The 21,568-nt window shown below is 45.9% G+C and overlaps 1 protein-coding gene across 2 annotated transcripts in view; it reads right to left on the bottom strand.

Moving 5' to 3' along the window:
- Cacna2d3 (calcium voltage-gated channel auxiliary subunit alpha2delta 3) overlaps positions 1 to 21,568 on the bottom strand; it is a 954,216-nt gene that overhangs the window by 459,191 nt on the left and 473,457 nt on the right. For both annotated transcript variants that reach the window (XR_002821195.1, XM_023715780.1), the window contains exon 10: positions 1,790 to 1,879. Coding sequence is in view for 1 of the 2 variants with exons in the window: in XM_023715780.1 (XP_023571548.1) it covers positions 1,790 to 1,879 (90 nt within the window). In the remaining variant the exon portion in view is untranslated. The remainder of the gene's footprint in view (positions 1 to 1,789; positions 1,880 to 21,568) is intronic.

Genomic DNA, 21,568 nt, shown 5'->3' on the forward strand with positions numbered 1-21,568 from the left:
CTGTAATTCTGAAAGCCTTCAGTATGTGCGGGTGCACTTTGAGTTTTAATGAGAAAGAAGTGTTTCCCCCACCACGCTCACCAATCCTATTCTGGAGACCTTGGCAGACCAGTATTCACAGGGCCATGTCACTGGCTCAAGAATGTTGAAGAGCAAAACTGATGAGTGGGAGGAACGGGCAGAAGAGAGGTCCTAGGGCAAGGAAAAGCTGAGGGGAAAGATATTCCTGAAGGTGTGTGCTGGGAATAGAACCGGAGCCTTCAAGCAGAGCTGTGTGGAGATCAGACCAGTCAAGGCTACCTAGTGTCTCAAAGGTTACAGGGATGGCACTTCCTAGCTCAACCCCAATATTGCTAAAAGGAGAAGACACCATTTCATCACTTCATTTTGAGTTCCTCATGAAACAGTGCCCCAAGACTGCGTTGGATGCATACAACTGCTTTAGGCCCACCCCAAAAAGCTCCACTTAAAACATTCTACAGTCCTACTTTTAAAATTCTTAATAGCTTGGAAACAAAGGGCCCTTCGTTTTGCACTGGGTCTCACAGTTCCTGCAGCCGGTGCTGGTCTGTTCCTCTCCCCCTCTACAGAGAGAGAAAATAAAAGTGAAACTGAAATTCATATTTCTCAAGGTCACAAAGCAAGCAGTGGAAGGTCAGCCTCTCAGCACAACCAGCCAAACTCCAGAAGTCAGCAACAATCTTCAGCAAGACAATATTCTACCTCTCAGTCCTCCAGAATTAGGACCACAAAGAAGAAAAACGAAGACTTACTACAGGACAGAGACACTTAAGCTCCAAGTGGACTCCCTTTGCTCAGGCCACTAGTTTTCCAAGTTTAAAAAAAAAGAGTACTGCTAGGCATGGTGGTACACATCTGTAATCCCAGCACTGAAGAAGACTGAGGCGGGAGGATTATAATTTCAAGTCCACCTTGGGCAAATTAGTGATTTAATGAAACTGTTTCAGGATAAATATGGCTACAGATGTAGCTCACAGTAAATATCGTGGGTCCAATATCTAGAACAAAGAAAAGCGTATTTCCTAATTCAGTAAGTCCTTTTGACATTATCACTTAGAAAAGTCTGCTGAGATTCAAAGCTCAAAGTGCTCATAAAGTAGCCAACGGCCCTCCTTTCAATCCACAAGTTAAAGAGCAGCCTAGCCTTCTTTCCCGGCCATTAACCTGGATGTCCTGTCTAAAACGCAGCCTCTTCTCGTTGTGCTGATCACCTGTGGCCAGAAGTCCCTTCCAGGGAAGCGTGAGAGAGCATCCTGGGTCTATATGGAGGAGGCAGCCTCGGCAACTTCCTTCCTTCCTTTCCCATTTTCCTCTGCAGCCAAGACCCCAGCTTAGGAACAAGTCCAGCACAGTCTTGTTTGTGCCAATATATGTTACTGATTTAAAAACTACTCTAGATATTAGAGATCACCCTTGGCTTGAGAGGTCTGAGAAGCTGAGCAGGAAAACCCGAGTTTTGGGAGTCGGGTGTAACTACCCGACAAACACAAGCCACACTGTGTGCAGAGAGCGAGCCCCAGCAGACCCCATGTCTCCTATGCACAGACCACAGCCTGCCCTCCAGGGCTGGCTGGCTGCAAACCAGACTGGAGACCTCCACCTGCTCCTCCAGCTTCTGCTCAACAATGCCTGTCGTGGGTGCCCCTGTGTTCTGTGTCTCTTTGCTCTCAGACCACCCCAGGGCTGACAATAATACTGATCCACACTTCTTCTAAAATTCCCATCTACTCTCCTGGGAAAAAGAAAGGCAAATCAAAGAGGAGCTTACATCGCTGAGAATGCTGAAGGCCTCGTTCAGAGCTATATCCAGCATTCCGATTCCTTTGGCAAAAAGTTTGTCCAGATGCTCCCTGAAGTGCTGAAACAACAAGGCAGAAATCCATTAATGTCCATCCTGTCGCATGAAAGGCCAGCCACAAACACACAAGCACCTGCTTCAGCAAGACCCGTGATACTCAGGGACAAATGGCCAGAGGTTAGTTTTTCCTCCTACATTCAAAACACTGAGATCTCATTCAATATAAAATTGGCTTTTCATTTTCAAGGTTTAGCTTTAATAATGGTTTAAGAGATGAATTGGATATATTTAAAAAGTACTTAGCTATCTAAAATTCCTGTTTCCCTCTCCAGTTTCATCTCCTGGACTTTCTCCCCTCCTCCACCTCTGCTCTCTCAGTCATGACCGTTTTCACAGCTCTCCACCTGCCCCTCTTCCACAAAGAATTCACTCTCAAACCATCCTGTGGCTCCCCACCACCTTGTCTCCCACCTACTTCCAGAGACTCAGAATGGACACCACCCTCCCCCCAAGAGCACTCCCAGAATGCTCGCTTCCTACAGTGCTTCTACTGTGACCCATGCCCAGATCCACTTTGCCCTTCGTGCTCCGCATGTGCAACTGTCTCATGAAGCTGCCCCCGCTCAACACTGTGACGCTCCGTAAGACTGGGCATCACTCTGTGTTCCGGTCTGTTACGCAGCTGCTGCACACAAAAGCTATTTGATAGATATCTCTAAAGAGCAAAGACGAAGAACAGATCACAACTTGAAGACTAGTTACAGCAAGGGAGACACAGGCAGAAATCTACAAGAGGGTCCAGGACAGACAGGTGAAGCAGCTTCCTTGGATTAGCCCTGAATCCCTCTGGCTATATGGGTGATAAGCCCAGGCTCAGATGGTGCACAAAGGGCATTAAAGAAAGAACTGCAAACCCCACACAGGGCAAGGTACCTGATAAAGCACCCATCGCCTGACTTGCAAAGGCTGTCCTTCCACTGGCCCCAGGGCCAAATCGCTCTGGCCTGGCTCTGCCTTTCCAAGTGGATTCTAGTCACTAGATAGCACTTCCATGAACCATGCCTAATGGAGCTCAGCCACACTGGTGAACACAGGATAGCATTTTATTTTATTTTTAACAGTGCTGCAATTCCACTGAATTTTTCTTCCATGTGTGGGAAGAAAAGGACATCAGAAGGGACAGCATGGCATGGAGTTCTTCTCAACTCCCTCTTACAGCAAGGTCAGTTGATTTCATTCCTTCTTAGTACAAATCTAGTCCATACACCAGGCAAAAAAATATTTCCTCCAGTTTCAGGCTTCTAAAACAGATGCTGGATTCTCCCCGTTTCTCTTTCCGCTCTTCTCCGTGCCCAAATGCCCTCATCATGCAGAGCCCCACCCAAATCAACAGCCTGGTTACTCAAGCTATACTTAGCTCCAGCCTAACTCTTCTATGCAGAGCCAGGTCTTGCCTCCCAGGGAACCATTTCCTCCTCCCGAGACTTCCATGAGGAGCTGCTCTGTTCAGTTTGACAGCTATGAGCCACCATGAGAGCCATTTATTACAGCCAGTTCATTACAATTAATGAATACTGAAATTTTGTTCCTCAGAAGCACTATCTGTATTTCAATTGTTTATTAGCCACATGTGGCTAGTGGCTACTGAACAGAACAAAGCAGATGGGAGAACATCTCCCTCACTGTAGAATGTTCTAGTGACCAGCACAGACCAAAGACACAGTGTTAAACTAGTTGGTTCTCCCAAGACTGCCAGGCAATAATGGTGAGTTAGAAGAAAGCCTACAGGGCCAGCCAGATAGCTCAGCGAACTAAAGTGCCTGCTTAGGAGGAGCACAGCGGCTGGGGTTTGATCCCTGACGTGCCAGGCCAGCCCCAACCCTAGAGCACGCTGAGGTGATTGAGACTGGGTGTGGCGGCACGGGCCTGTAATCCTAGTGCTTGGGAGGCTGAAAACAGGAGAATCACTATGAGTCCAATCTATGTAGTGAGACTCTATAGACCCTGTACTAAATACATTTTAAAAAATAGAAGAAAGCCTAAGGCCTGAACAAAGTGGACGTACCTGATTTTAGCCTGTGTACCAGTATTCCTCCTCTTTTGATTTTTCTGCTCTCTGAGCACCCCAAAATTTACAAGGGACCAGTCCTCCTCTCCACAATCTCAAGGAACAGGTGTACTTGCCAGGTTAGTCCAATCTGGAATTCTGTGCCTTGGATCCCAGGCACTGCCCCTGAGCTTTTTCCCACCAGCACAGCCAGGTGCCACGCAGCAAACGCCTTTCCTCAGCTGCATCCTTCTCCCATGCTTCTGCCTTGGTGCCAGTTTACCATGTACTGAATATGTGAACCAGAAGCCAAATTAAACCTCCCCTCCTCTCCATTGGGGGTGACAGGCATGGTGTCCTAGCAATGCAGAAAAGGGACGAGTACAGCTCCTCCTCATTACAGACTGCTTTTCTCTGCCACCAGGTGTAGCTGCTGTGAGATTCAGACAGGATTCTACAGTGTGTTTATTGACACATTATCATCATAGATGAGCCCCTGGTGTGTAGACTCCATGAATTCTGAAGGGAAACAAAACTGAAGGAGGAGGCCAGAGGTAAGAGTTCTAGTCTGACCTACACCATGTACCAGCTGACATCCCGTGGCAAGAGCTTTAGCTCACATGCCTCAGTTTACCCATGGGATGCTAATGAGAGGTCCCTGAGTGGGGGTGGGACAGTGAGAACATGTGGGGGGCCCAGAGCAGCTGGCAACACTTCACCCCCATTCCCAGCTGTGAGCCAGAGCAAGACAAGGCTCTTCTCCACGTGCTTTCACTTCCCTCTTCACAAATGCGCAGGGTTCCTGGGCAGGAAAAGTAAGTCGCATGAGGGAATTGGGGTACAAGAGAAAATGCAAGGCTATGAGGATGCCACAGGTACTGAAGAAAAGACTGTGCTCTACCCCACACAGCAGACCAGGAAAGACAGGCAAAGGCAAACTGAGAAGTCATCCAGAAAAGGGTGGCTACCCCCAAGCTGGCTGCAGGAGACATTTAGAGCCCTAGGACATACCTGTGCTGATGATTTTCTGATGCAGAAATGAACTGAATGATACTAGACTCTGTAGATGGTTGCCAAAAGCAACACCACTAGATACCTCCCTTAAGTGTCACTGTTCTACTGGCATGCTCTCTAGCTGGGTTTTTGTTTTTTTTTTTTAAACCCAGGTCATATCAGACCTTCTTACATATGCATGTGGTTGGGACATCTAAGTATATCTCCAAGTTAATTAAAAAATTGCAGGGCTGGGGATGTACCTTAGCAGCATAAGCGTCTGCTTGGCAAGCACAAGGTCCAGAGTTCAATCCCCGATGCCACAAAAAAAGAGAAATGTATAAAGAAGAAAATAAGGAAGGGAGGGAGGAGGGGTAAGGGAGGGAGGAAGGGAGGGAGGAGCTGTCTTCCATATTTAAAAACTTAACACAAATCCTCAAAAGCTTTATATTTCAAACATCTTCTATGCCAAATTTATAATCTAATACACCTGAGAAAATAATTTATTTTTCCCTTCCAGGGCCCAGTGATATAAGTGGATAGAATATAGCTGATTTCCCTGACCTGAGCCCCTGACTGTCCTTAAATGCCCAAGGACAGAACAGAAGGTTCAAGATTGCTGACCCAGGAGCAGGGCAACAACTGGGGACCAGAAGGTGGCCACTTTTCATTATTTATTTAGATTAAAACAAACTATTGGAAAAGGTGACAGTTGCATTTTATGAGTAGGCCTTGGTAAAGGAAGAGGAGGGTGTCTCTTTATCTTTGCTTTAGGCAACTCTGGCAGCATATGCTGCTGCCCAGGAAAAGTTCTCACGTCCAAAGCAATTAGCTCAGCACAACGCCTGGAGAGACGGACTCACACATGATGCTCCGCATGCCTGACACCAGCAGGGACCGCCAAATTCGCTTATCTTCATCAGACAGTTGCCATGCCTGGGCCAGCCAAGGATCTCAGTGAAAAACCTCTCCCTCCACCAGTGTTTAATTTAGTTGGATCATCCTGATAACTCTCGGTGACAACAGCACTTATGTTTTCATGTGTATGTAATTACAATGAATGTCTGATTTCTCCCAAACAAGCACAGAGGAGTCCAACAAAGGGCAGAAGCCAGGTGATAAAGCCCCCCCCCCCATGTCCCCAGAACCCCTGAGCCCAGTGGTTATAGCTGGGGAGACATACGGTAGTAAAGGGGTACAAAAAGTCACCTATGAGTGACACCCATCAAGTTCACTACAGTGCTGTAGACCTGAATTTCATAGCAGTTGTGTGCAGACAGGGGTTTCAGAAATCGCTCCTGAGTCTTCCAGGGGTAGACAACACTTGCAGGGTGACAGGTATGTGCACCAGGCAGAGACAGACAGACAGACAGACAGACAGACAGAGAGGGGGGGGGCAGAGAGAGAGACAGAGAGAAAGAGAGACAGAGACAAGGAGAGAGACAGACAGACACATAGAGAATTTGTGTATGTGGTTTGGGGGCTTGTTTTGTTTCATTTTGCATTTGTTGTTTGGTACTAGGAATTGAACAGAGGGCATTACATGAAACTACATCCCCAACTCTTTTTTTTTTTTTTTTAATTTCTTACTTTTCAAATAGGATTGTCCTAAGTCAGACTGGGCTCTAGCTTGCAATCTTCCTGCTTCAACCTCCCAGAGCGCTGGGAAGTCAGGCATTGCCACCATGCCCAGCTCTGTGTGGTTTCTATCTATTACTTCACTTGATCCTCCTGAAACCCCCAAGGGAGAGGTACTACTACATGTCCACTTTACACACAGGACAATGGAGACCCACCCAGTCTGCTGAAATAATGAAGCGATTTGCCCAAGACGAGACTGGGTGACATCACCTGGTCCCCTGAGCCAGAGTTGCTTCTCAATATGCTCAGGTCTGTTTTGATATCTCTAACACATCGCATAGCAGGGCACAGAGAACACAGGCTCATGCCTTGGGGGTGTGGCCTATTCAGTAACCCAGAGCCCCACACCAGGACGGACCCTGAGTGTGGCATAATGATTTGCTCCTACTGATTTGAACACCTCCATAAACTTATTTTTGTGTTTCTATGTAGTACGGAAGTGATGCCCAGCACAGCAGTAAGACACAAGCATGATCAGTAGGGACGATGTACCCCAGGTGTCCACTGCCCCTGCCGCCTGCTCACATACAATGCTGGCAGCCACCAGAAGAGGACCTTCTGGGCGGGCATTCCTCACACAGGCCTGACTCCAGTAGTTCGCTTTGCCCTGTGACTGTCCGGCAGCTCAAAGGACCTTGACAACCAAACAAAAGAATGTAAGAAAGAAAGGAAAATAAAGATGCTGACATAAGCAAGGAAAGACGGGTTGAAGGGAGGGGAGAGGAGTGGGGAAAAAAAGATGAACCAAGATATACTATGTACAAGTGCAAATTCCCAATAGTGGAGGTGGTCATTGCATACATCAAAAGTCTACCCATAAACATAATTTCAAAAACACCCTTAAAATAAAAGTTTAAGAGAAGTGTGATAAAACCAACAGAGACAGATGATCCAATTTTCCTGCCAAAATATTAGGGCACATCAGTAAGGGTGCCCCGCAGAGGGGTATCAACTCTCAGCTCTAACAGGGACGGATTCAGCATCACTGACCTTCTCTCTGTGTGCAAATGTGGGATGCAGCAGCCAAGCCAGCTGGAGCAGGTAACAGCGTCCCAGCCATGGAACCTACTCCACGCTGAAGCCAGACTCCTCTGGAGATCTCCAAGCATGACCTTTGCAGGGTTCTCTGTTCCAAACCATGCTACAGAAGCTCAGGCACAGAACTCCTGACATCAAACCTCTTTGTCCTCATATAATTCCTCATGACAGAACACAGTCCGCAATCCCAAACCCAACTGGATGATCCTGCCATGTTCCTGTTTAGACTTAGCAATCCCTTGGCTGAGTTTTACAGCCTTCTGGGACAAAGGTCTCAGGGATGTAGGGCAGTGCTATATTGTGACATTTTATAGGAAAGGCACATATCTTGTGACGGTGGCACAGCTACCTCCAGATCTGGGCTCCAATAAATCAGGTTGTCCTTTGATTCCACTGGGAAAAGCAGTGATGTGGCACATTTCAGAGATGAAAACAAGATGGCCCAGAAGGTCTGGTGGGAAAGAGGCAGCCCCAGCTGTTTGCAATGTGGACGAGAAAGTACAGACTCAGGTAGAACCAGAGCCAAGACATTCCCTGTTTTCCCTTTCTGGTTGCGTAGAAAAAATTGAGGTGCCCAAAGATAGCAGCTGTTTAATTCTGGTGCCAAAGTAGAGACAAGATAGACCTCACAGATATGAGCAATGAATGTTATTTCGTAGCAGGTACATCAAATTAGCTGCAACTTCATTGCAATGGAAAAAAAATCACTAATTATTTTATACATGATGGTGGTGGTGAGCTCAGAACCGGCAACTCTGCAGCTCGGAACTGCACCTCCACCTGAGCAGGGCGCGTTTCCAAGTAACAGCCCAAGAGGGCCATGCTAATCACGGTGCCAGGAGCAAGACTGAGTTCAAGAGAACTCACCACCATACCGCATGAGCTCATCCTCCTCCAGGGAAGTCATGTGTATGTGTCAGGATCTGGGCTTCCCGAACTGCTAAGAGACGAGGAAAGCCACAGCCCCAACCCTGCCTGGACAGCAGCACCTGCTTTGTGTCTCGGCCTGACGTGGGTACACGAGTGTGAACAGCAGGCCTGACCCTCCTGTCTTTCCGACATTTCCAAAGATCCAAGTTCGGGCTTCATGAACTTTATGAAAGTCTTGATTTGCTTCAAACCTGTTCCTCTTGAGGAACAGAGCTTTCACCAGCTGTGGTGGACGCAGGCAGACAGAAGTCCGGCTTTAAGTTCATTCCAAACATAGCCCCAAGCTCTAGGATGCTCCAAGCCCAAAGAAATGGACTTCCTGTAGCCATCCAGGGAGAACGTGAAGCAGACACACCACCGCAGCTTCGTGCCAGCACCTTGTCCTTGCCAAGCTGCCACCTCCCAGCCACACTGACCTCGCTGCACCAAGCACAGAGCCACGACCCCCCATGGAAGGCTGGTGGCACGAAGATAGATACACGTGGCTGTCACGCTTGCCCACTCAGGTGGCAGCATCCACCTCCAGGGCAGCTTTACAAGACGAGGTACCCCAGGAGACAATGAAATTAGAGCTTCCTCAGTATGATCACTTCGGAAGATTTGTGTAGATTTAGAAAGCTTACATGGAATCCAAGTGGTTTTTCAATGATCTCTACATTTTGACAGTTACACATAGATACAAAACTTAATGGTCTCAATTTCTTCCTTTCTTACTCAAATCTGACAGCAAACCAATGTCCTGTGCGTTACTATATTTTCAGGGGTGGGGTGATATCAACATTTATTTGACTGGTCCCGAACTGATGAATATTTAGGTATACAGGATTTTTTCAGTAATTATTTCAGTATACATCTTTGTACCTTCAGTGAGGTACATATGTGTCGTAACACCATGATAGCAGCTTCACAGAAGACAGCTGATCCGATCCATGATTTTCTCCTGTGTACAGCACAGAGTTACTGCGGGGATTTAATGAGCTGACTCTGAGAAAGTGCTAAGTGCCGAGTCAGTGTAGAGGAACCAACCGCTCTGTAAGCGTGAGGTCTCAGCAGTAGGACCCCTACATCTCTTGATGCCTTCTGGAACTGTGATTGAGACTTTTTGGTATCCAAGTTCAAATGCTAAAAAGTAGAAATAAAAACAAAATCACCCAACTCCACATGTGGCCAAAGGAAAGCTGCTGTGGGAAGCTGAGGTTGCAGGGGCCACCGGAAGTGACTCTGCACCTGGGGCTGGTGCCTCCTGCCCCTCTGGCTCTCCTGGTCTCCTCTGCCTGCTGGGATCTTGTGCCCACGCTGCCACCTGGATCATCCGGCTCCCATTTGCCTAGCTTAACCTGTCTGCTGGCAAGAGCTATGGTGGTCAGATATAGCACAGACCACAAAATTAACTTTGAATTCCAGATAAACAATAAAAAATATACTAAATGTGTATTCATTGTTTATTCATTGTTTAAATTCAAAGTTAACTGTGTGCTGTGTTTGTTTTGTTAAGCCTGGAAACCATATAAGCCAGTTCCAGAAAACTCCAAGAAACACTCTAATTGGCCCTGCGGATGTCATGTGTCTGGGTCGGAGTTAATCAGGTAGCCAGGGGAGCAGATCCTGGATCACACGCCCTTTTCTGGACTGGGGTTGGAGTAACCAAAACTGGGGATCTCACTCAAACTCTCCAAATGACTTTTCAAAGGTCGGGGGGGGGGTTATGGGGACAGGGGAGGGGAGCTCATGTCAGATAGGTAACAACAACCAGCTTATTAGCAGGTTCTGTGAGACACAAACCCCCTCAGTGGCACAGTCGGCATCCTCAGGGAAATGGTGCTGGTGCAGCCAGGGCAGGAAGGCGTGGGAGAGCCACCCAGCCATGTACTGAACACATGCCTTCCCATGGAGGGGCCTGGGGCAGGCAGAAGCCCACAGTGAGGGGCTAAGAGGAGAAACAAATGGAAGTGTTTCCCAGGAAAAGGACCATATTCCTTGAACATACTAAAGAAGAGGGTTTCTAGAAGACAGGGCATCCTAGGATGTTTTGAGGCTTGGCAGAGAGTCAGTGTCTAAGACAGAAGTGAATGCAATGCTGCCAACAAGTACTAATTACTGCGTCTTTTTGGACACTGTCCTGCTTGTAAGCACCCACAATTTCATCCTCTTCAAGCCCACAATAACCCAGGACATGAAGCAGGTGATCTGATAACCCATCTTCTGCTTTCCTACAGAAACTGAGTGGGTCTCACCGCTAATAAAGTAAGATGGGCCTTACATCCAAGCATCCCATCTCTAAAATACAAACAATTTCCTCTAGAACTTTTTCTACTAGAAAACGTGAATTACCAACTCATTGCAATATTGCTTTGTTGATACCCACCACCACCCACTTCTATCTACCTTGTAGTACTCAGCATTCAAGATGGGATCCAACCACCCTCATCCTTGGAAATTTAAACTGTTGTGGCAGGCCCTCCCACAATGCACCAAGGTTGGTCCCTGTGGTCAAGAGAGCAATAGCTATGATGATCTACCACTGCAAGAGCAGCCTATCAGCGGTCTCACAACTTCCATCATAGCTATTCCTACAATCTCTGCTGGATAGTTCACTCTAGGGAAAATGAACCCTTTTATTGCAAATATACCCAGCAAGCAAGACACTGAAGCTTCCAACCAGCAAATCTCAAAGAACTGAAATATCTTGCCACTATCCATATGAATGAGCTGAGGAATGGACCTTCCATTCTAACCTACCTTTTAAGACCTTAGACCTAGCCAACGTTCTCAATCTAACCTCACAAGAGTCCCTGAACAAGAGCAACCAGCAGAGCTACTCCTGGACTCCCGACCCCACATGATATAATAAATGCTAATTTTTAATGTTTCATTTGAAGCTATTTACACTTAGGAGTAATATATCCCACAATAGATAACCTAATATGCCCCCATCCACGTTATTTTGAAATACAATCCACATATATTATTTCATTGGTAAATATTCCAATGTTTCTGAAAGAAAGACAAATCTTATAAACAAAACCACAATACACATCTGACTTGATGTCAATCAGAAGCCCATAGTTTGAATCTCAATCCAAATAAGGCCTACATGTTGTGATAGGTTAAGAGATCTCTTGGGTCTCTTATTCTAGAGTTCCTCTTTCTACGTTTTTTGTCAATTTTTTATTGTTGTTAAACAAATCAAGTTACTGAACATGGAGAGTATCCCAGAATCCACATTTTACTATTTGCACTCCTAAAGTGCCATAAAATCTGACATTCTTGTAGAACATAAATTGTTCGATTTAGCACCTTGCTAAGATTGCAACTTGATTGCATATTCATTTCTTTTGCATTTGCTCTATTTATATGTGTTGCGACTTCCTTCAGACAAGCATCTGGTCATCTCTCTGTGGCGGTGGTATCTACTATGTCCAATGATTCGTTAATTCAATAAGAGACACAAAAAGTTGATAGCTTAATCCTGTCACTTATTAATTAGATAAAAATTTTCTAGAAAAAGCAGCTTATCAGATAAATCACTTGTAGAGGAAGTGTGGATAGCTAGGTGTTTTTCATTTATTTAGTGTTAGTTTTCATAATGAAGATGTGTCCATGGCTGACCAAGAAAGGGCTCCCACCCCTTTTTTAGTAATATTATGAACTTAAATTTTTTCTGGTTCCTGTTTTTATTATCAGCATAGGTGTGTATTATACCTCAACATGTGACAGGCTGGGGGAGGTTTAGGGAGCATGCTCAGTGTACCCCATCTTTGGCCAGCCCGTTTCTCTTTAGGACTACACCCCCATCCCAATCTCTCATTGTAATTAAGAGCTTCCTTCTTCCATGATGGGCAAGTTGTTCCAGGCTCATACTGTTAATCTTCTGTCTCAGACTCTGAATCAGCCACTTCCAAGAAACGCAGCAAATCCACCAACCTGATCAATTACACCTAACAGCATCTACTGTCCAGGTATATACTTGGGAAAGGAGCAGGGAGGGAGAACAGAATAAATAAATAAAAAGACCAATATGGTATGGTCTTACTTATTTTTCTCATTGCTGAGACAAAATACCCAAAAGGAGAAAGGGTTTATTTAGATCCCAGTTTGTAGAGGCTTTGGTCCATAACCAGCTGGCTCCAGGTAGGGTGGCTCAAGGCATAAGGGCAACTGCTGGTGGCAGTGGAAGACAGCAAAAGCAGCAGGGGAAAGGACACAAGCCTCTTTCTGCCCCTTATATTTATGTAGCCCACTTGCCCTAGGGTGGGTACACCACTCACACCCTTAATCTTACCCAGAACTATGCCAGACCATGGTGTACTAACCACGAGAACTTCATCTGTGGCAGCTACGATGGCCCACGGATGGGCAGCCAAGATGGGGCCCTCATCATTCTCAGAATCCTGCATCTCTGAGATGCACGTATGCAGGGGAGGGGCTCCTGCATCTGCTGGGCTGGAGACTCACAGAGAGATCTTGTTGAGCCACCGTGAAAACGGACCATCCGCTGGATACCCATAGGGAGGAGCTGTCCAGGCAGTATTTACTGGCACACACAAGTTATGGGACATTTCCATGAAGTGGATGAAAGCAGTAGAACTCAACCCAGTGGGTATTTAGCTTAGAACCACAAGACATCTTAGAGTACATATTGTGTTTAGTAATTTGCATTCTACCTGTTAGGTAAATTACATCATTGCAAAGAGGTTTTGCGCTTCATAAAGACAACTTCAGCATTTAAAAGAGCGGTCTCTTTTCATCTTTTGACAGGAATTTTAAAAAATGAAAAAAATAGTCCTTTCTGGACGTGTCGTGAAATTCTTTCTTAGGGAGATTTCTTCTACTGCTTTGTTTCCCTTGTCAGTGATCACATCTTCATTTCCTAGAACAGGAGCATGCGTGCTGTCTAGGAAGCTCTCTGCTGATTTCATGCCCTGTGGTTGAAAAAGCCATACTTGCATTTCCTGGGCATTACTGCTGTTCAGTTTTATAGCATGAGAATGGCCTTGAGTCTGTGCTGCTCGGTTTGCCATCGTGGCCTGTCTGCTGCTGATGCGAGGGTCCCTGGGAAGGGCATCCTGGCCTGTGTTATGAAGCCCCCAGCCTATCATTCCATTTCAGAAATGAGTCTTAAGCCTCTGGACTGTTGAACAACCATTCACTCTAATAATTTATTGAACACAGACTCTAAATGCCTATGATTTCCTGCTTAGTCTGCATTCTTAGAACTCTGAGCCATAGTACACATGCCCTTCTTCCCTGTCTATACTCTGCCCTCCGTGACATTGTTATAGCCCTGTATGCATTCCATTTCCTCCACCCCAAGACCAAGGCATGTGCTGTCCCTCTACCTACAGCATTCATGCCCTGGCATGAATTTGCCTGATTCACCTCAAGGCCCTTGTTCAGGGGCTCTGTGTGAACTAGCAAAGTACCACCAGCCCTCTTCATGGCCCCTGTTACTTTGCACACATCTATCTGCTCATCGACTGAGATCTGTCTCTCTCCACTGGCACAGGAACATTGTGAGAGGAAAGCAAGTCTGCTCTTGGTCCACTGTTAAAAATAGTATGGAGCATTTAGGAGATTCTCCATAAAACGCCACTCAGTGGTTCATAGGAGCCAGAAGCAAAGTAAATCTTAGGATAAAATATGCACCACAGGGGAAGGAAGAATCCATACTAGAGCTCATGTATGGTTGAGATAGGCTTTGTTTCATCTAGTAGGGGTGTGGATTGGCGCTAATTAAGTGTTCTTGGTGACCCCTTCTCCAAAGTGGTAATTCATTTTCTTTTCTTTCCCTCTTTTTTTTTTTTTTTTTTTTTTTTGGTATTTTTAGGGAGGGGTCTACAGGGTGTTCAGGGTCTCACTACTAGATCAGACTCATAGTGATCTGCCTATTTACAGCCTCTCATGAGCTGGGATTACAGCGCACACCACCATACCCAGTCTCATAATTCATTTTCAAAGTGGAAAAAGTCTTGCTCTGTCCTCTACCCCTTTCTTGATGCCAAGTCTAGGAAGAGACTGGAAGGCCATGTTCTCCATGCTTCTGACTCATGAAACTTTGCCAACTGAGCACAAGGCCAGAAGGTTAAATTAACAAAGTCACTCTCCGGTCAGCACTTGGAGAAAAACATGACTCCACTGTAGGATGAGCATCACACACACCTCAAGGAGCCTGAGGACAGCCACTAAGACCACCTGGCTCAGGTGGTGCTTTGGAGAGGGAGGAAACTTGCAGTCTGAGTCTTAGCAGGTAGACACAAACTGAAAGGTGGAGAACTATGAAAGTCATTTGAAAACTGCTTAGCAAAACCTTCTGAATAACTTCCTGAAACCGTGTGTGAAATGCTTAAGAGACAGAAATATTATGACTCAAAAACTCAGCTCAACTCTCTGCATGGCCCGACATGGAAATGCATGCAGAGAGAAAGGTCTTAGCATAGACTTCAACCCAGCGAGGCTGCAGTCACATTTTGTCCCTGCCAAGTCATAACTAGGAGGGGAAAACCTCCCAACTTACTGCTACAGGAGCCTCGGCTGAGCCCTTCGATTAAAACAGACCTCTAGATCCAATCTTCCCCTCCATATTCTTCCCCAGAACCCAGGACAAGACCAGAGGATGCATGCTGGCCACATCCTTGCAAAGAGGGCAGCAAAGCGTTTTGAGGGAGGAAACCCACAAGTAAGAGGTGAAAACCACAAGTTACAGGTGTTTGAAATGAAGATCTAAAACATGGAAAATGCTGAAATACAGGAGACAATTAGAATCACATGCAGAGCCAACAAGATAGCTCAGCGGACTAAGCACCTGCTTAGGCAAGTGCAGGGACCGGGGTTCAATCCCCAGTACAGCCTGCCCTGCTAGTCACACCCCTGGGCGCACTGAGCCAGTGACCAAATACAGGTGTGGCTGGGGAGGCTGAAAACAGGAGGATCACTACAAGTCTGAGCTGTGTAGTGAGACCCTATACCAACTACATTTTTAAAAAAAAATCACAACCAGTCTCTAAAGTGCTACCATTCAAAGAAATCTACATTAATACCCGCCGACTAGCTCCACCTGACCAGAATCATAAAGCACATAGAAAATAAAAATGGACTTTCTTGAGAAACGCACTATGCATAATTCTGCTCAGTACTGATTAAAATCTTCTGCTTTAAAGAATGTGAAATTAAAATGTGCATCTTATCCTGAAAGAAACAAACATGAAAGTCAGCAAAGTAAAATTTTAGAGCATTTATTTCAATAGTTTCTAGACTTTACATCAGGTATCAAGGGTTAAAATGGCCCTCAGACAACTACTATGAAATTCCAGTGTGCAGTACCTTACAGCGTAATCCTATTTGGAAACGGGCAATGGCAGGTATCAGGAGTTTAATTAATGTGAGGTCATCCAGGTGGATACACACAGGGAAGAGACGACATATGAAGACCGAGGCGGCAGCTGGGCTGAGGCGGCTCCAGCTGAATGGCCCAGCAATGCCAAGAATTGTCGGCGACCACCAGGAGCCAGAGAGGCAGGAAGAAGCCCTCCCCCACAGGCTCCAGAAGAAGAACAGCTTACTGATGCCCAAGGGAAGGTTTGGAAATTTTGCAAGACGAATTATTTAACTCTTACAAGGCATAGTGGTGCATGTCTGTAATCTCAGCACTTGGGAAGCTGAGGCAAGAAGAGGCCTGCGTGTTCAAGGCCAGCCTGAATTTCATATTGAGACTTTGTCTTTAAAAACAAACAAATAAATTTAACTCTTTTAGAGTCAATGTGTGTATGTGTGTGTGTGTGTGTGTGTGTGTGTGTGTGTGTGTGTAGCTTTGGAGGGAGGTTGCTTTTTGCAAACCTGGGAAGCTAACCCAAGGCTTTTGTACTATGCCACTAAACTGTATTTCCCACCTCCTTATTGTGCTTTCTATTTTCGAGACAGGCCGTCACTAGGCTGGGCTCTAGCTTTCCTTCCCTCTGCCTCAGCCACCCCGACCCTGCTGTAGGCCAGCATTATGCAGGCTCTGAGAAGGCCTGCAGCAACGAAGCATCTGAAAATCTGTGCAAGCTCTCTCACAGGCTTTCACCAGAAAACCTCCTCTTCCACACCGCCTCAGCACACCCCCTAATATCTCACCACAGAATTGTTATTCCTCCAAACACCTTTAAAAGAGACACCAGCACCTCCCACAACAAAAGAGAAGCAAGATACAAACTTGCTCTTTCTAGGCAACATGGCCAGAAGCCAGATTTCCACAGCCACCTTTATGTGCTGAGTACAAGAGGAACTTGAGAATTCTCTACCATTTGCAATGCCTAAATTAAGCTGCATATTATTCAGCTAAGGTTTCCACAACAAAGCCACCAACCAGGTGGCTTAAGCATAACGCCCACTTTCTCATAGATCAGGATTTCGAGGTGTCAGCAGGTTTGGTTTCACTTGAGAGCTCTCTTGGTTTATAGGTAACCTTTCTCTGTCAACATATATCCCTGATGACTCTCCCTCTTTGTATGAGGAAAGCAGACAGATTTTACCAGGGCCCTAAACAGATGACCTCTTTGAACCCTTAATTTCCACTTTAAATGCAGTATCTCCAAATATAATCACATCAGTTTAAAATTTAAACATGACTTTTGGGGCTATAACTCAGTTCATAAGATCCTCCCAACTGCTCAGTCAGAAGTTGGCACAGGTCCTTGTTTTGCAGGCAAGAAAAGATACTGAAGATGTTCAGACATTCAAGGTCACTACCCAGTATCAAAAGCAGAATCACAGTCAGTAACCTTAAGGACGAGGGTTCCCTTCACTTTGGAGACCCCACTTCCAGTAAGCTCTTCCAAGGCAAATGGATCTTAATAACACATTTCTGGGCTGGCCAAATAGCTCAGTGGATTAAGGCACGTGCAAGCAGGTGCAGGGGCCAGGGGTTCAATCCTTGGCCTTCCGTGCCAGCCCTGCCCCTGGGGCATGGTAGACAGCAATTGAGACTTAATCCCAGCTCTTCAGAGGCTGTAAACAGGAGAATCACTGTGAGTCCGATCTAGTAGTGAGACCCTGAACATCCTGTAGGCCCTTCCCTAAAATACAGAAAAATAAACAAATTAATAACACATTTCTATGATAGCTTTTGCATTCTGTGATAGATTTTGCATTTTTGATACAGTCTTATTAGTATTTGTGTGTGTGTGTGTGTGTGTGTGTGTGTGTGTGTGTGTGAAAAGCAAGTTGAGCCACAGGACTTTCAGATCCACAAGAGTCCTGCTCATCGCTGCAAGGAGCAAGGGCAGAAGCTGCGACATATGAGGTGTCTGTAGCCTGCGCTACAGCAGTCACTGAATTTCAAAGCGCAGCGATGGAGAAAGAGCTCACGGTGGTTAACTGCACATATTCTGGAGGCAGGCCTCTGTGTCCCAAGCCTAGCCCTGCAGCTCCTTATTGAGCGTGTGCTTTGGTAAAGTCTTCTCACCAATAAAATGGCAAAGAACAGATGCATTCCGCCAAGCTGCTGGGAAGGTCAACAGAGGAAACAAATCTACAGGGCACCGAAGTATAACCAGCTAAACTGGGAACTTGTAAGTACTACAATACTAATAACTAAACTTGGATTACTATGCTAGGCAACACTACTATCACTTGGATTTCATTGTTCTTTAACCTTGTCGTGTGCATAGATTTTTTGTTAAAAAATTATCGCAGAAACATATTATTGTATCCACCATGTCAATCAGTGGTACAAAACTGTTCTCCAACCATTAGGAAGCACCCTTTCACTACCCCTTCATATGCATTCCCCTATTCTGCTCTTAGCATCTGGCAAACAATGCTCTTTTTTAAACCACTGCCTTCTTACTTTGAGAATGTCCTATAAATGGAATCATAGAGGACAGGGTTTCTTGAGACTGACATTTTCCACTGAGTGCACTGACCTTAACAGCACTCTTCATGGATACCTATTATCCGCAGTCCTTTCTTCATGCTTCTTCCCTTGTGGGTTGCTGGGGCTGTGCAGAGTGGAGAGGAGCTGTCGGGCCACACATCACAACCACATGGAAAGGACCGCTGGGTGACGTGTGAGGGACCAGCAGACGCTGGAGTCAGATGGAAATGGCCCTGGGCAGGATCCCCTCCAGAGGAAAGACCTGCAGTGTGGCACACTCCAGTACAGCTGCTTTGAACGCTGCTGATTTCGGGAGCCCTTGACAGGAGGTGTAGAGAAATGGGTCTGTGGGGACATGAATGTTCCCACTGAAGGCACAGAAAATATTGTCTCCCTCTGCATAGTCCCAGCTCCTCCGCCCTGGGATCCCTGTGACCATGTCAGGCCTCAGCAATGGAACACTGTACTGAAAATCTTAAAACTGGGTTTTCGTCCATTCAACACCCTTCTGTTCCAAAACTTACACATGGGAAAGATTTTCAAGTTCACATCCAAGGCAAACTAAACATACTCTTTCCAAAAGCCACTGTCAGTGTCCTATTTATTTTGACCCTTCTGTGTAATAGCATCGCTGCTGAGCGAATAGTACTGGAATAATACACAGAGAAGCAGGAGTCCACGAGCAAGAGGAGCATTTCTCTTCCATGAGCGCAGGCACCATGAGACTAGATTCATTTAGCCCTTTCTCTTCAGCGCTGATGCAAAGTGGGACTGGAGAGTGAGGAGAAGAGTTGAGGCCTTGCCATCCTCTGTTCCAGGGTTCAGGCATCCAGTCCTCGGGGTTTAGTGCTGGTCTGGGCCAAGGAATGAAAAGGAAGCTGGAATGGGGCCAGGAACCTCCAACCCTGTCCTCTTCATGTTCCTGTAAGACCCAAGGCTGAAAGATCTTCCTCTGCCTACTGCTCTAACCACCCAGAATAACTCCTCCAGCCCCACTGATGCTGTTCTCCTGTTTCGCAAAGGATAAAGCAAGCAGCTCACAGGAGGAAGATACTGCCGCCATCATGTGACTAGTCAATGGAAAATACACCAAAAGGAAGGAAGAAGGGATTGAAGGAGAGAGAGAGAGGGAAGGAAAAGAAGGGTAGAGAGAGGAGAGGGAGGGAGGGAGGTGGTTCAGTGAGAGCAGCAGCTGACCCTTAGACAACTTGATAAATCTCTTGTCCTGATTTATGCTGTTATTTTGCTGTAAAGCAAAGATGAAGAGTACTTGGCTTGGGCTGGAGACAAGGATGAGAAATCCCCCAATCAAGCTGCATGAAAATCTCACTAAATTTATATGAAATGGTTTTCCTTGTAGGTATTGTTTGTTTATGCTTTTCAGCTGTCATCCAGTTCTTACCTGTGCATGGTATCAACTCGCTTCTCTAATCCTGACAGGCACTGCAGTTCACAAGCATTCACTGAAGTGATGGCATGCTATGGCTTGTCTGGATGTCCCCCCAAAGCCTCAAACAGCCATGGAGAGTGGGCATTCCTGGGAGCAGAGGAATCTAGAGTTTATGATTGGTTCATTGTCTAGTGCTAAGCTTGTCAGTGTGGGTTGTGTGTCTGCCTTAAGGCAGGTAGCCTGGATACACACTGCAAAGGAGGAAAGGAGGCTAGCCCCAACCATTTTGCTCTCTCCTCTGGTTTTCATTTTTGCTGTCTTCTACCACCATGAACTGTTGCCCTCTGCCATGCCACCCTGCCTTGGAAACAGCTGAGTATGAACTGAAACCTCCATAAATGGAGAGCTAAGTAATTTGGCTGATCTATATCTATGGTTCTCTGTTACTGTTAATAACACCTTTACTTTGAAGTCTTGACTGGAGTAGAAATTGATAAATCAGGTATTCTGTGCCTCTCACAATAAAGCTCAATGAAGACCCAAATAGATAGGTTATGAGGTTCTATAAAACCTCTTTAATTCAATAGAACCTCTTTAATTTTGGTTGTTGGGTATTTTGTCCCAGCAAAGAAAAAGGCATGGTACTTTCTGAACATCTCTGAATATACAGGTATTGAACATTTATGATTGGCACTGCAAGAATTAAACAAGGTCCCTGGCTCCATGGAACTTGATCCTGAGATGTGGGGGCTGGGAAGGGCATGAAAATAAACGTTAAAATGTAGAAGGCACGATGGCATGGAGCAAGTGTTATGTATGTGTCTGGCAACAAAGCGTGGAGTAGGGAGCCTGAGCTACCTTGGGCTGAGTGGTCACGAAAGAAAAGTGTGAGCATTCAAGGCACAGAAAGGCAGGTCCTAGGGCTGAAAGGATCATGGGGCCTCTTTACAAAGCAGAGGCCAGCTCAGTATGGGTTTACGGGAGAGACCACAATATGTCATAAGCATTTGGGTACTATGGGATGAATTATGTCCCTGAAAAGTTCTACTGAAGTCCTCTCCCTCAGGACCTCAGAATGCACCTTGTTGGAAGGATCAGTGCAGAAAGAGTTAGTTGAAAGTGAGGTCACACAGGAGGCAGGTGGGCCTCTAACGCAACAGGACTGTTACCCTTCTGAGAAGAATACCAGGTGAAAAGCAGACAAACAGAGAGAAACCACATGAAAAGGGAGGGTGGGAAGGACGTATCTGCAAGTCAAGGAACAGTAAAGATTTTGGTGTGAAGATCTTCCCATGGGTTTCAGTGATACGACCCTACAGGCACTTTGCTTTCAGTCTTCTGGCCTCCAGAACTATAAGATCACATATTTTTGCTCCTTCAAAGTACCCAGTCTGTGAACTCAGGTATAGCAGTGCCAGTAACTAACACAGTAACACGGCTTGAGCTGCAGTTTTCAAGGTCCTGGGGAACTCTGTCAACAAACGACTGATTTGAGCTTGTCTGAGAACTTGTCTCATAGAGTTTGAGATATCCGGGTCAAATTCCCTATTCCTTAGAAGCTGATAAGGCTTCTGGGTGGGGAGTGTGAGTCCATCTCCTGCTCCAAGAAGCTAGGCAGAAAAGAGCCACACTCTTCAAGCAGTAAGTGTGCATATACTTCAAAAAAATTCTTTTCCAACATGCTGGCATTTTTTTGGTTGCAAGCAATAGAAAGTCAGCCTAGCCTGTCATCAGACAGCTGGGAGATTCAGTAAAGGCAATGACCGCAGCTGGACAGAAAGTGCTTCTGGCATTCCCTACCTATTTGGGTTCTCATTGAGCTTTTATTTTTTTTTTTTTAATTTTATTTATTTATTT

This window comes from Octodon degus, unplaced genomic scaffold (assembly GCF_000260255.1).
Source record: "Octodon degus isolate 3935 unplaced genomic scaffold, OctDeg1.0 scaffold00043, whole genome shotgun sequence".
Classification (NCBI taxonomy): Eukaryota; Metazoa; Chordata; class Mammalia; order Rodentia; family Octodontidae; genus Octodon; species Octodon degus.